Source organism: Symphalangus syndactylus, chromosome 5, assembly GCF_028878055.3.
Source record: "Symphalangus syndactylus isolate Jambi chromosome 5, NHGRI_mSymSyn1-v2.1_pri, whole genome shotgun sequence".
NCBI classification, from domain to species: Eukaryota; Metazoa; Chordata; class Mammalia; order Primates; family Hylobatidae; genus Symphalangus; species Symphalangus syndactylus.
The window spans coordinates 68804215-68818445 of record NC_072427.2 but is presented as its reverse complement, the minus strand read 5'-3'; the positions used below and the strand labels follow the sequence as shown (position 1 = coordinate 68818445).

The following is a 14231-nucleotide window of genomic DNA, read 5'->3' as shown; positions in this document are numbered from 1 at the left end:
GTCTTAAAACACAGTGAATTGGCTGGGCGCGTTGGCTCACGCCTGTAATCCCAGCACTTTGGGAGGCCAAGGCGGGCGGATCACGAGGTCAGGAGATCAGGACTATCCTGGCTAAAATGGTGAAACCCCATCTCTACTAAAGATACAAGAAATTAGCCAGGCCTGGTAGCACATGCCTGTAGTTCCAGCTACTTGGGAGGCTGAGACAGGAGAATGGCTTGAACCCAGGAGGCAGAGGTTGCAGTGAGCTGAGATCACACCACTGCACTCCAGCCTGGACCACAGAGCAAGACTCCATCTCAGTAAATAAATAAATAAATTAATTAATTAATTTAAAACCACAGTGAATTCCACTGGTTAATTACTATTTGAAAGAGTAATTTCAAAGCGACCATATGAAAAATGTAATTTCACTTGACAGACACTCTCCTTGGTTAAAGCAGAAGACAAAACGACCCTCAAGCAGATCATCCAGGTGGCAATCAGGGTTTACCTTCTGCAGTAACCTTATCCTGGCCCAGCTGTCTACAGGCAGTTCTCAAACCAGGTCCTGCAAGGAAGGGCCACACTGAATGCTGACACATTCCCTTACCATTGCTTAGGCCTGTGCATTTGGTACAGAACTCTGGTGTGTTAAGTGAATACTTGGTTCCAGGGCTTGAGCAGATTCAAAACTCCTTTTTGAAAAGATATTTGCCTCTGAATGCAGGCATCTGTGTGGCCCAGCTGGGCGTGGGAGTGAACATCCTGGTGTGGGCAGGAACACATTCCTACAGCAGGTGCCCACTCCCTCGCTGTGTGTCTGCTGCAAAAATCATCCAGAATCTCTTTCACTAAAACCTTCCAGCATCTAGGAAGCTACTCTAGTAGGTGGCATGGCATACAGATTTTAAAGCCAGATTGCTGATTCTGTCACTCTATATGTGACTTTAGAAAAATTACACAACCTTCTAAAAGTGCAGTTTCCTCATCTGTGCTCTGCACAGAACTGTTAGGGAGATTAAACTGGATAATTATGCAATGTGCTTGGCATGTAGTAGAATCTTAATAATTACTCACTCACTCCTTTCTCTCTTTCGTTTTCTATTCTCTTCTTTCTGAGCTGCAAATAGCTACCATTTATTGAGTGCTTCCTAGGAGCCAAGCACTGCATGAGCCACGGGTGATCCTAACCACACTCTCAGGAGACGCTGTCATTACCCACTGTATTAGTCTGCTCAGATTGTCATAACAAAATTCCAGACTGCGTGGTTTCAAAAATAGAAATGTTGTATAGGGGTCTACCCTTATAACCTTATTTACCCTTAATTACACCGTTAAAGGCTCTAACTACGAATACAGTCACACTGGGGCCTAGGGCTTCAACATACAAACTTTGGGGGAAAACAATTCACCCCGTACCACCCATTTTCCATATATTAAGAGAAACTTGCCTAAGGTCGCACAGTTGTTAAGCAGCAGACCTGACGCTAAAACCCTACTGAATTCAGAGCCCAGGCCCTTTCTACTCTGTCCTACAGCACGGCTGTTGGGAGGCAGAGTCTAGTGGGAGAACCTGGAACATTACAGCGACTCAAAAATATATTTGTTCCTTTAGTTCCTCACAGAATTCAACTACGAATTAACTCTAATTGACCATTTGCTAGATGTTCTTGAAATATCTATATTTTCCCAATAAGATTATCATGTATTTCAAAGGAAAAAAATGAAATCATTCCTACCTCTTCTATAAATGTGTAAAACTTGCAATAAAAAAATCATTTTAGGGACCCCATGGAAGGACTAAAATTTGATTAGTACATTCTCAAGAATGCTGCTTGGTTGGTTTTTTTTCTTAAACCTATGACTGTACACATGCATTTTTGTTTGAAAATTGAATATTTAAAAGACCGCTTCAAAATACTATAGCAGGGCTATGCAGTTCCACGGAGGACATCCCACTTTCCTTCTTGTATCTTTGCAAAGGGTTAAAAGACCGCAGATTATTAGACGTCCAAGATTATCATCAGTGACTGACTTGAGCTCCCATATCTAGGAAAAATCCTCCAAGAATGTATATATTCAGTCATGTGTTGTCTAGAATTTCACAAAACAATGAGAGGAAGAATCGAAGGCGACAGAAAGGAGGAGGAGCCCAGACAAGGTGGAGTCCTGCTATTGCTTTGTGACTTCTAGTTCCGTATTTGAAGCCAAATTTTAAAATGCCAATTTAATTAACAGACATTTATTTTCAGCAAGACCCAGATTCCTTTGGTTCTCAGGGCAGAGCCTTTTCAGATTTCTTTCTCATGAGAACTGTGGTATAGAAAATGATCCAAGTTGTCTGCAGTCTGAGGTTGGGCTGCCATAGCAAAATAGCAGACTTGGTAGCTTCAACAACAGGAACTGATTGATTTTCTCTCAGTTCTGGAGGCTGGAAGTCTAGAGATGGAGGTGTCAGCAGGGCTGGGTTCTGGTGAGGGCTGTCTTTCTGGCTTGCAGATACCCACCAACTTGTTGTGTGCTCACATGGCCTTCCCTTGCTCAGTGCGTTCATGCAGAGACAAAAAGCTCTCTGGTGCCTCTCCTTACGAGAACACTAATCCCATGATGAGGGCCCCATCCTCATGACCTCATCCAAACCTAATTATCTCCCAAAGGCCCAATCTCCAAATAGCATCATGTTGGGAATTAAGGCTTCAGTCTGGGGGGACGGATTCAGTCCATAGCATTGGCTAAAAACTTCTTGAGATAAAATCTAAAAAAATATGTTGAAATTGTTTCCTTAGGTAAAAGAGAAAGATTATAATGTATATTCATTCATTTAATTCATAATCATTCCTGTGGATTTGAGAGTGGTTATGTGGTCAGTCACCCAGGAACAAAGGACAAGAGGATCGTCACTTATGCCTTCAGGAAATGTTTATTGAATGTCTACTATGGGCCAGAAACAACAGACAGAAATGCAGCTCTCAATCCAGTGTGGGAGGCAAGTATTAAAAAGTTAAGTAATTTCAATACAGTGTGGAAGGGCAACAAATCTGAGAGAAGCTCAGGATTACTGATGTGGATACCTGGGACTCAAGCCACCAGAGTTGGGAGGGTATCCGGGATGGTTTCCTGGAAAGAGGGGATGCCTGAGTTTTAATGTCCAGGGTCTGCGGACAGACTTGTGTGTTGTAGTCAGGCATGGTGGCTCACACCTGAAATCCTAGCCTTTTGGGAGGCTGAACTGGGAGGAATGCTTAAGGCCAGGAGTTTGAGATCAGCCAGAGCAATATAGTAAGACCCCATCTCTACAAAAAATGTTAAACTTAGAGGGATGCAGTGATACATATCTGTAGTCTCAGCTACTTGGGAGGCTGAGGTGGGAAGATCATCTGAGCCCAGGAGTTTGAGGCTGCAGTGAGCTATGACTGCACCACTGCACAGGTGTGTTGTGTCTGTAATTGTTACAAAGTGAATAGCACCAAAAAACTGAGTAATCTTTCAGTATTTGAAAACTATTATTAATTCAGCAAAGATGTCACTCACATCACACTTTCTACTACCTACTTACTAGTTTACATGTTTCTTGGCTGCCTCTAGCATATTAGGGCCAACTCACATAAGGTCCACTACAGCAGTACTTGTCTACCTGCTCCCCAGTGTGTCCTTTGCATTTGATATAGTACCTGGCACATAGTAGGCACTCAATAAACTGTTCATTCACCAACATCTATTGTTGTCAGACAATGATCTCAGGTTTATCCCAATCATTTTCCCCTCAGCACAGCCAATGTGCAGGGATCTTTTTAGAAATAAGACTGTGAAAGAAGCTAGGAGAAAATACAACTCAGGGAGGAATCTTTAGTCCTAGGCTTGAGCACTGCTGTCCAGGGCATCCCTACTTTCCATTTCTCACGCTCTCAGAGAATCTTGAGAAAAGAGTCTAAAGCAGCGGCTGTCAAAGTAGGCTCTCTGGATTAGCAGCATCAGCCACACCTGGGAGCTTGCTAGAACTGCACATTCTTGGACCCCACCTCAAACTGATTCAATCTGTGTTTTAAAAATCCTTCCAGGTGATTCCAGTGCAGCCTAAAGTTTGAGAACCATGTGTCTAAAGGTATAACTTAAAATGTATTTCTTCAGTGCCCCTAAATTCTCCTGAATAATCACGGGAGGAATTCAAATGGTGATAGTGGATTTGGTTGGAAGATCAGGCCACAAGAGAATGGGGTTTTGCCAAGAAGTTTCTGAGTAGAAGCTCAGCCTGGATAAGTATTTATTTTCAAGTTCAAGAATATAAATTAGTTTGAATGTGGATATGTTTGAGATGGAGAAGGCTGGGTAAGTTTACTCATGTCAGAAGAGAGAATGAAACTGGGAGAAGTGGCAGGGAGGATTAGATTAGGGTGGAGGGGACAGAATACAGAGGCTGAAAACGAAGCCTGTAGAGTTGCAAGCTTTACCAGTAAAGAGCAAGACGATGGGGTAGGGGGCAGAGGGCGAAATCAGGTTTCACAAAAATGGAGGGTTATAATGGGCACCAGCCAGACACCAGCACAAACATGACTAAAATACTAAGTCAGTCCATGTGGGAAATCTCCCAGGAGGAAAGACAATTCAATCTGGTAATCTTTAAAACACTTACAAAATTTGACCATTTTAGCCTCTACTCAATTTATAACTTGCATCAAACATTACAGATTTCAGCCACCTTAAGGCTGTTTTATTGGCTGTCATGTTTTCCTCTCATACGGATTTCTGTGTAGATTTGGTGATTTACAAATGATTGGATCCTTATGGATGGATTAATTAGAGGTGAACCAACACGGTGTTGGTTCACCTCTGGTTAAAGCCTAACAGCAAAACATACTACATTCTGACTCCTTGGATCATCCACCCAGAAGGAATATTCCTGCCCTTGGGGACTATTTTCACATTATATGGCCATGTCCTTCCTAGCTGGCCGCTATGGTAAGACTAAGATGACTGATGTGGGAAGGAAGGCAGAGAGAACAGGCACTCTGGGGCAGTAACAATAATGGCACCTGCCATCTGCTCTGCCCTGTCCTAAGAGTTTAGGTGGACTATTTCCAATAGTGCTTGTAAGAGCTCCTAACATCAGTGTCACTCTGCTGGGAACCAGGCTAAGCACATGATGTGTATTAAGCCATTTAATCCTGGTAACATCCCTATGAGTGGGGTCCTATTATTCCCATTTTACAACCGAGGGAATTAGGGCCAGAAGGATTTAGTAATTTATCTTAAGTCACATAGTGGAGCTAGGATTCAAATGTAAACAATTTGGCTCTAGAACCTACTCATTTATCTGCTGTGCTAAACCACAGAGTCCTGTGAATATTCCTGTGTTAAAGATCTGGAAACTGAAGCTCAGAGGGATTAAGAAACTTGCTTACGATCACACAGCTAGCAAGTCGTAGAGCTAAAATCTGATCCCCCCTGGTTGGATTCCACAGCCTCTTCACCTCCATCTCAGCTGTGACTTCAAGCCCAGGAAGCTTCATATGTGACGTTAGACAGCTCTCCACCACTCAGAGCCATGGGCAAGAGGGAAGCAACAGATGGCCCTCAAACAGATCCCCCTGAGGACTGCTGGTTCATCTCCACTTTTGTTTCTTTACAGTATAACACAAAGTACGGGGTTTATGATTGATTGTGAATTTTGCCTATTTGACTTTCTGCAAGTTACTGAATCTCTCCGTCACTCCTCCTTGATTCTAAAATAGAGATAAGGAAAGTATTTTCTGCTTATACACTGTTGGTGGGAATGTAAATTAGTTCAGCCACTGTGGAAAGCAGTTTGGGGGTTTCTCAAAGAACTTAAAACAGAGCTACCATTTGACCCAGGAGTCCCATTACTGGGTATATACCCAAAGGAAAATAGATCATTCTACCGAAAAGACATATGCACTTGTATGTTCATTGCAGCGCTGTTCACAATAGCAAATACATGAAATCTGCCTAGGTGCCCATCCCTGGTGGATTAAAGAAAAGTGGGCTACATATAAATCACGGAATACTACACAGTCATAAAAAAGAATGAAATCATGTCCTTTGCAGCAATGTGGATAGAGCTGGAGGCTATAATCCTAAGTGAATTAATGCAAGAACAGAAAACCAAATACGACATGTTCCCACTTATAAGCAGGAGATAAACATTGAGCACATAAGGACATAAACACGGGGACAACAGACACTGTGGACTATTAGAGGGGGAAGGGAGGGAAGGGCGTGTGGGTTGAAAAACGATCTACTGGGTACTATGCTCACTACCTTAGTGCAATATACCCATGCAACAAACCTGCACATGTAGTCCCTGTATCTAAAATAAATGTTGAAATTTTTTTAAAAAAGAATAGTGTTTTCATGAGGATTAAAACACTTAGCACAATATCTGGCCCAGGGTTAGTGTTAAATAAATGAGTATTAGCAATTACCGTTTTAGGTGTTTGTCAAAAAAGATTCCGACCAAAACTTAATTGAATTTTTGTGGCTCCATATAAATACCCTTTTAAAGGATAGGAAAGCAAATGCCATGTTGAAATTTGCCTATGGAATCCTATGTCTAATAGCTTAATATGCTCTTAGGCAAAAAAGTCATGAGACATTTTGTAGTCCCTGAAATTTCCCAATTAAGTTAAATAGATGACTACTTAATCAATTCAAGAAGTAAATATCTGCAAGACAAATCCAGCAAAGGATCATAAGAAAACAAATGAGATATTTACCGAAGAATCACCATCTCATAAAAAATTAAAATCACACCTGGAACATTTTAAGAAACTTTCACCAAAATTAGTCAAATCAGGCTCTTGTACTATTGAAGTTTTTTTAACATCTAACCTTTATATTTTAAAATGTAATAATGAAGTTTCAAGCAAAAGTTTTATTTCCATCTCTTGTCATTTTTTTCCCATTTGATAGGCCCCTAACTACAATTTCAATAACACCATTAAAATCTCGGGCAACAAAGATAATATGTGATTACCTGATAAATTCGAAAGATATGATGAACAAATCTAAGTAATTTTGGTTTAAAAAAATCTTATTTTTAAGATGCTTTTGAATTCAAATATTTCCCTTGACTATATATTTTATTTTTTCTGTACAGAAAATATTTAGGACATTAATTTTATAGCCATGCTTTGCATCACTTGACATTTCAAAATGATACCTTTCTTCTTTGAGTTGGGTAAGCGTCCATGCTCTTCGACAGAGATTTTACAACTCTTTATCCGACAGAAAAAAGATCGTCTTGAGCCAGAATACACACGTGTCCTTCCAGTGTGGAAATTACTGTGAACTTGCAAACCAGCTTTCGTGCAGAAGGGGGCGAGAGAATAGGTGGAAAAGAATATTGTCAAATAATTTTGAAATTTATCTCCTAACATTTCCTGATCATCTATTATTGAGAAAGGCAATAGTTTTTTAAAGCAATGGCATGATTGTACATTTACTAACCCTGAAGTGAAACATACCCAAAAAACGTATTTGTCAAGCAATCACATTTTGATAACTTACAGACATTTGCAATTTATCTTTCTTTTTTCCTCAAATGGGGAAGAACAAAGTTAATTTAAGTGAAATGAAATGAAAATTAAATTAAAAAATGAAAAAAACCTTAACTATTACAGGAATCAATTGTTTTATATTTTACATAATTATTTGGTACTAGACATTTTCAGAGAAGAAAAAATACTTATACTTCCCAAACACAATTATACACGGTCTTTCATACAGAAAAGACCTAATCCATATAAAAAAGAGAATAATTGTCTTTTAGCATATAGCTAAATAACGGGAACTTCAGCAACTTTTTATCCAAAATGATACTTTCTTGTAAAGATTTTATTTGCATACGAAAAATAGCAAATATGAAGCAATCATATTTTCCCTGAAGCATCTTCATATGAATGAATTTGTGTTTGTATGTGTCTGTATGAATGTAGGAATTTTCTATATACCTATATATATTTATTAACTATGATGTAAAGTTTACAAAATAATTCTCTCTTGATAAAAGCTTAGTTAGCTGTTTTAAAAACACTGTGTAGCTAAACTTTTAGGTGATCATTACATTTACATAAAATAATAAGCATGCGGAAATGGACACTTACTTTTGGCATCTATTAGCTTTTCTCTTGGTGAAATATCAAAAGAAGAAAGTTGTTCCTTTACTTTGGCAACATCTTTTGGATGTAAGAAGTCAAATAAGCTTTGTCCAGTCAAACTAGCCTATTCATAAGGTAGACATTCATTTAAAATCAGTACCATGCTTTTTCTACATTTCTTGATGCATACAATAAACGTCGTTTTTTGACTTTTGATTGATTTTTCTCAAGCTCAAAGATATGCCCACGACACTGTGTGACATGAATTCAGTGTTCAAAGCAGGGTGATACTTGTAGACAGAAAAAAAATACATGCGTATAGAACCATCCCTGGATATACACAAACCATATATAAACACTAATTGCTAGTATTCTGCTAAATCTTGTAACTCTTATTAACATGTTACTTGTAAATGACTGTGATTTACTTTGAACTTTTTTATCCTTGTTAAAAAAAGAGATTACATCATAGTATAATATAGAAATCACAGAATATCTGTGACTTTATCAGACATTTACTATACAGCTTAAAAAATTACCATACTACTGATAAGTAAAATCCAACCCAGAATATCTCTCACTTCCCATTCCACCACTCCCAATATGCACAGCACCCCCAGGTCTATGCCTTTGCTGATACAGTCCCATCCCTCAGAATTCATCACCCCTTCCCTATCCCTTGGCCACTCCAGCCAAATTGCCTTTGACTCCCTAGACTTCCGGGCCTCCCTTCTCCCAGGCTGAAATGTTTCCTCCCCTTCTCTACACCTTGCTTCTGATAAGCCTGGCAGACATCTTACTTCATGTGTGATGCCTTCCTGACCCACAGTGGCCACCCCTCTTCTGAATTCCTGTATTACCCAAGCAAATGTTCCTATAGACAACAGGACTAACGGACCAGCCGATACAAGTAGGCTGAATTGTTTGGCAGTTATATGTTTCATTCTAAAAAAAAACCTGTGTGGTTAATATAAGTCTATATCCAGAACTCTCTAGGGCAGATCAAGTTTCTGAATCTGAAAAGCTGAGGACTAAATCCTGAATCATGGGAATCCCTACATGCCCCTGAGCAGCCAGTAAGTCTCTTAACAGCCTCTTCTATGCAAAGTCAGTGCCCAGTAGGACTGGATTCCATGTCATTAACATGAAACTTAAGTGATACCCTAAACTGTCAGTTACCTGTGTGTGTGTGTGCGCGCGTGTGAGCGTGCATGTGTGTGTGCGCGTGTGTGCGTGCATGTGTGGGTGTGTGCGTGTGTGTGTGTGCGTGTGTGTGTGTGCGTGTGTGTGCATGCATGTGTGGGTATGCGTGCATGTGAGCGTGCATGTGTGGGTATGTGTGCGTGTGTGCGTGCGCGTGTGTGCGTGCATGTGTGGGTGTGTGTGCATGTGTGGGTGTGTGTGCGTGTGTGTGCACATGTGGGTGTGTGTGGATGTGTGCGCGTGTGTGCAAGCATGTGTGGGTGTGTGTGCATGAGTGGGTGTGTGCGTGTGGGTGTGTGCGCGCGCATGTGTGGGTGTGTGTGCATGTGTGTGTGCACGTGTGTGTGCGTGCATGTGTGGGTGTGTGTGCATGTGTGTGTGCGTGCATGTGGGGGTGTGCTTTCCATCTCCAGTTAGAATGTGGAATCATGAGGTTTGTGTCCCCAGCTATAACCTGCTGCATGATTCATCGGTCTTCAATCCTCCTGTACATAGGCTCATAATATTTCCTTATTTCTGTTACTTAACTCATTATCTCTGAACACCCTTATAAACTAATGCGAGTTATTAAAAAACAATGCTATGGTCTATCGGATTTCTAGTGCTAGTTTATTCATTCACTTGGGTTAGTTTCAATGCTGTAATTTTTGAGTAGCTAGTTTCCATGAAATGGTGTTCAGTAATAAGGAGGTAAAATACTAAACTAGTTAAACGAAAGATGTATTTCAGAGTGTTGCCAGAGATTAGATCAAAGGCTGTCATGCAATGATTATAACTTACTAATTAACTATAAAGTGTCTCTTGGAGGGAACAGAGAAGGGTGACTAACACTTTTCAGACACTCTTACATATGACACCTCATTTAGTCTTTACATCTTGAGAGACAGGTATAATCATTTTGACTTTTTACATAGGAAGAAGCTGAGGCTCAGTAAAATTAAGTAACTTGCTGAAGGTCAGGAAGGGAATGCAATCAGTCATAAAAATCCTTACTCTTTCCACACAGCTTTCCATCTCTCTCGGAGTTCTAACTTAGCAGAACCTAATCCCATATCCCAGTGGGGAGAAGGTTTTCAGAAAAAGAGCTTAAAAATATGTTTGTTCAAAAATTTAAACATTGTATGGAAAATATCCTCATTTTTGGATACCTGATCGTAATTAAGTATTTTGGAGACTGACTTAGAAACGAAGAGAATTTTTCCTCTTTCACATCCAACCACAAATAAGAAGCCTTCTGCAGTCTAGGATTTAAAAAAAAAAATGAATATTTTAAAATATTGTCTGTCTCATACACACACACACACACACACACACACATTCAGATTCTGAGGAAATTACTGTGGCAATAAAACTAACAGAGTAGTCATGGAGCTAGTAAAATTAATTTTAAGAAATGTTCTTAAGATGCAAACAGATTTATAAAGAGTGTCAAGTTGAAATCCTATTCTAAATTCATGTTTTGGACATGAAAAGTTTAGCTGCAGACTATTTAGTTGAGACATTTCTTAAAAACTAAAATTAGGCCAGGTGCTGTGTATGAGCCTAAATACAGCACTAAATGAGCCTATATCCCAGCACTTTGGGAGGCCGAGGCAGGTGGATCTCTTGAGCTCATGAGTTTGAGACCAGCCTGGGCAACACTGGCGAAACCCTGTCTTGACAAAAAATACAAAAATTGGCCGGGCATGCTGGTGCACGCCTCTAGTCCCAGCTACTGAGGAGGCTGAGATGGGAGGATGGCTTGAGCCCGGGAGGTGGAGGGTGCAGTGAACCGAGATCGCACCACTGCATTCCAGCCTAGGCAACAGAGCCAGACCTTGTCTCAAAAAATAACAATAAAATAAAATTACCTTTACCAAATTCTACTGCACTGCATGCAGAACAACGATTGCCAGTGGATGTGCTGAGGTAGAAGGACTGTGCAGAATGGGGACAGGGAAGCAATGAAGACATACTGTACACCTTGTTATAGTTTTTGAATAATAAAAAGGCATCACTCATTCTAAACTAATGTGTCAACTACTCTCATAAGGTCTACCCAGCAAATCCCATGAAGCAGCCTGCATGGAAGCGGGTACATATGGCCACACAGGAAGAGTCTGGCACTCCTGCTGGGCATGCTCTGCAGGGCAGAAGCAGGGTTCCATGAAGGTATGACTGACGAGCATGTACAGATTGGTGAGAAAGCTTCGAAAGCAAATCGTACATTCCGCCACCTTCAAAAATCCTTTTTATCCACACAATATCCTTTCTATCCCTGCCAGGAATGCTATATTTAAATTCAGCTGTTCAAATAAAAGAGTGGCTTTTTTTAATTAAAGGAAAAATGGACAAAAATGTGTATGAAGAATCCTTCTATTTAATTTGACTATGGCTTAAAACCTAGTAGTCACACAGCACATGACCAAGACATTTATCACCTCCGAGGGCATGAGAAGCAAATCACATGATCACAGTTTCCCCTCTAGACCGGTGAATCTGAAAAGTCATGCACAGGAATGATGAGGACAGAAATGTCAAAGCACTAACAACTCTAAGTAAGCGGTGACTGGCCTCTGAGAAGAACAGGATCCTGAGGGAACAGGATGCCAGGCAGACGGCTTTGAAGGAGGTGGTGATCATGGGGGAACAGATCCTGTGTGTGAGAGATGGGTAGTATAAAATGCTTAGCACTGAAGACAAGCTTTGCTCCGTAGTGTGGAAAGTGCCTATCCTCTGTCTCCACTTTCTTAACACAAACTAGTAAGGCACGGCTACTTCTCTAGTTTAAATTTCTATATTAAAGGAAATATGGTGTAATATGGAGTCCCATATGTTTAGAACAGGAAGCAAATGGAAGAAAATCTGCCTCCTATTCAAATAGCAATGAAAGCACATATACAACTTAGACAAATATATCTTTAGTTACCTTAAGGATTAAATGTCTGAGCTCATTATCCTGAAGAAATGATGGTCTATAATTATTTCCCACATAAGAATTTGTCAAGCCTAAAAAGAAAAGTGTCAAGAGTTATTGGAAATATAGTAGAGAGGGCAACATGCTCAATGAACATTAGCAATGCTGCTGCTGCTGCTGGTATTTGCTCTTTGGCACATTCTAAGACATTTTCTGTAATCATTTTATTTTTTTTCCTTTTCATTTAATTAAATTAATTTATTTATTTTTGAGACACAGTCTTACTCTGTTGCCCAGGCTGGGGTGCAGTCACGCAATCTCAGCTAACTGCAACCTCCACCTCCTGAGTTCAAGTGATTCTCGTGCCTCAGCCTCCTGAATAGCTGGGATTACAGGCGCGTGCCACCACGCCTGGCTAATTTTTGTATTTTTAGTAGAGACAAGTTTTCACTATGTTGGCCAGGCTGGTCTTGAACTCCTGGCCTCAAGCAATCCACTCACTTCAGCCTCCCAAAGTGCTGGCATTACAGGTGTGAGGCACTATGCCCAGCTAATCATTTTCTTTCCTCATTACCACTTGATTAAAATTTCTTTCTTTTAGATTGTGAATTCTTGGAACTACTTATTCCTTTATATCCAAATATGCATCTTAAGAGCTATATATAAAAACATTATAATAAAATGTACATGAAATAATATTCAAGAATTGATATGCCGTAGTCCCCCCTTAGCTGTGGTTTCAGTTACCTGTGGTCCACCACAGCCTGCAAACAGGTGAGCACAATACAACAAGGTATTTTGAGACAGCCAAAGAGAGAACATATAACTTTTTTACAGTATATTGCTATAATTGTCCTAGTTTATTATTGATGTTAATCTCTTACTGTGCCTGATTTATAAGTTAAACTTTATCATAGGTATATGTGCATATGAAAAAAGTACTACACCTAGGGTTCAGTACTACCCACGGTTTCAGGCATCCACCAGGGTCTTGGAATGTATGCCCCATGGATAAGGGGGGACCACTACAGTTATTTAGATAACATCTTAGCTAGTTAAAATTGATCATATGAGTTACCTTGAATGGGGGCATTCTGGAATTCTAAACAAATGTTATGGATTCATATGAGATTTTCCAGTAAGAAAATCCTTTAATGGCAATATAGAGACCTCTATTCTGATAATACACAAATTATTTTAAAAATGTATAAAATATAAATGAAATAATTCATTTTCAGCCCTTAGCACTGAGTTATATTAAAATGAAAGTCTCTAAGGCAGCTGAAGAGCTTGCAAAATGATGAGGAATTATCAGGCCAAAACCAAGGGAAATGTTTGACCTGAGAGGAGTAAGGGAATCCACCAACCCAGACACGCAAAGCCCTTCATGACCACAAGGGGGCGTATGACACATTCAACAAAGCCAAGCAAGCCCTCCCCAGGGCAAGGATGATTCAGAATTAAGTCAATTTTCCCTTCCTTATATTCCCCAACCTTCTTGACTCCTACCCCTTCTTCCTGGGCACTATAAGAAAAGTTGCTTTTGGGCCGGGCGCGGTGGCTCACGCTTGTAATCCCAGCACTTTGGGAGGCCGAGGCGGGCGGATCACGAGGTCAGGAGATCGAGACCACGGTGAAGCTCCGTCTCTACTAAAAATACAAAAAAATTAGCCGGGCGTGGTGGGGGGCGCCTGTAGTCCCAGCTACTCGGAGAGGCTGAGGCAGGAGAATGGCGTGAACCGGGAGGCGGAGCTTGCAGTGAGCCGAGATTGCGCCACTGCACTCCAGCCTGGGCAACAGAGCGAGACTCCGTCTCAAAAAAAAAAAAAAAAAGAAAAGTTGCTTTTGCAGGGGAAAGGTGGGGTAACATCCTTAGACATTTTAACCACACATTGGCCCTTGGACGGATCTGTGGCCCAAACTCACCAATGAACTAAGTGGTGGTGGTGGTGGCAAAGTAAGTGGGCGGGGCAGAAAGTCAAAATGCCTCATGCTATGATTCAGTAAAGTTTTCTCAGACTCGTAGCACTCTTAAG

The 14231-nt window shown here is 40.6% G+C and overlaps 1 protein-coding gene across 4 annotated transcripts in view; it reads right to left on the bottom strand.

The window, feature by feature from the left end:
- Positions 1-14231, bottom strand: part of BMAL2 (basic helix-loop-helix ARNT like 2) — a 94809-nt gene that overhangs the window by 27597 nt on the left and 52981 nt on the right. For all 4 annotated transcript variants that reach the window (XM_055280290.2, XM_055280287.2, XM_055280288.2 and 1 more), the window contains 4 exons: positions 12208-12287; positions 10448-10540; positions 8103-8220; positions 7160-7300 (listed from right to left, as the gene is read on the bottom strand). In XM_055280290.2, coding sequence (XP_055136265.2) covers positions 7160-7300; positions 8103-8220; positions 10448-10540; positions 12208-12287 — 432 coding nt within the window. The remainder of the gene's footprint in view (positions 1-7159; positions 7301-8102; positions 8221-10447; positions 10541-12207; positions 12288-14231) is intronic.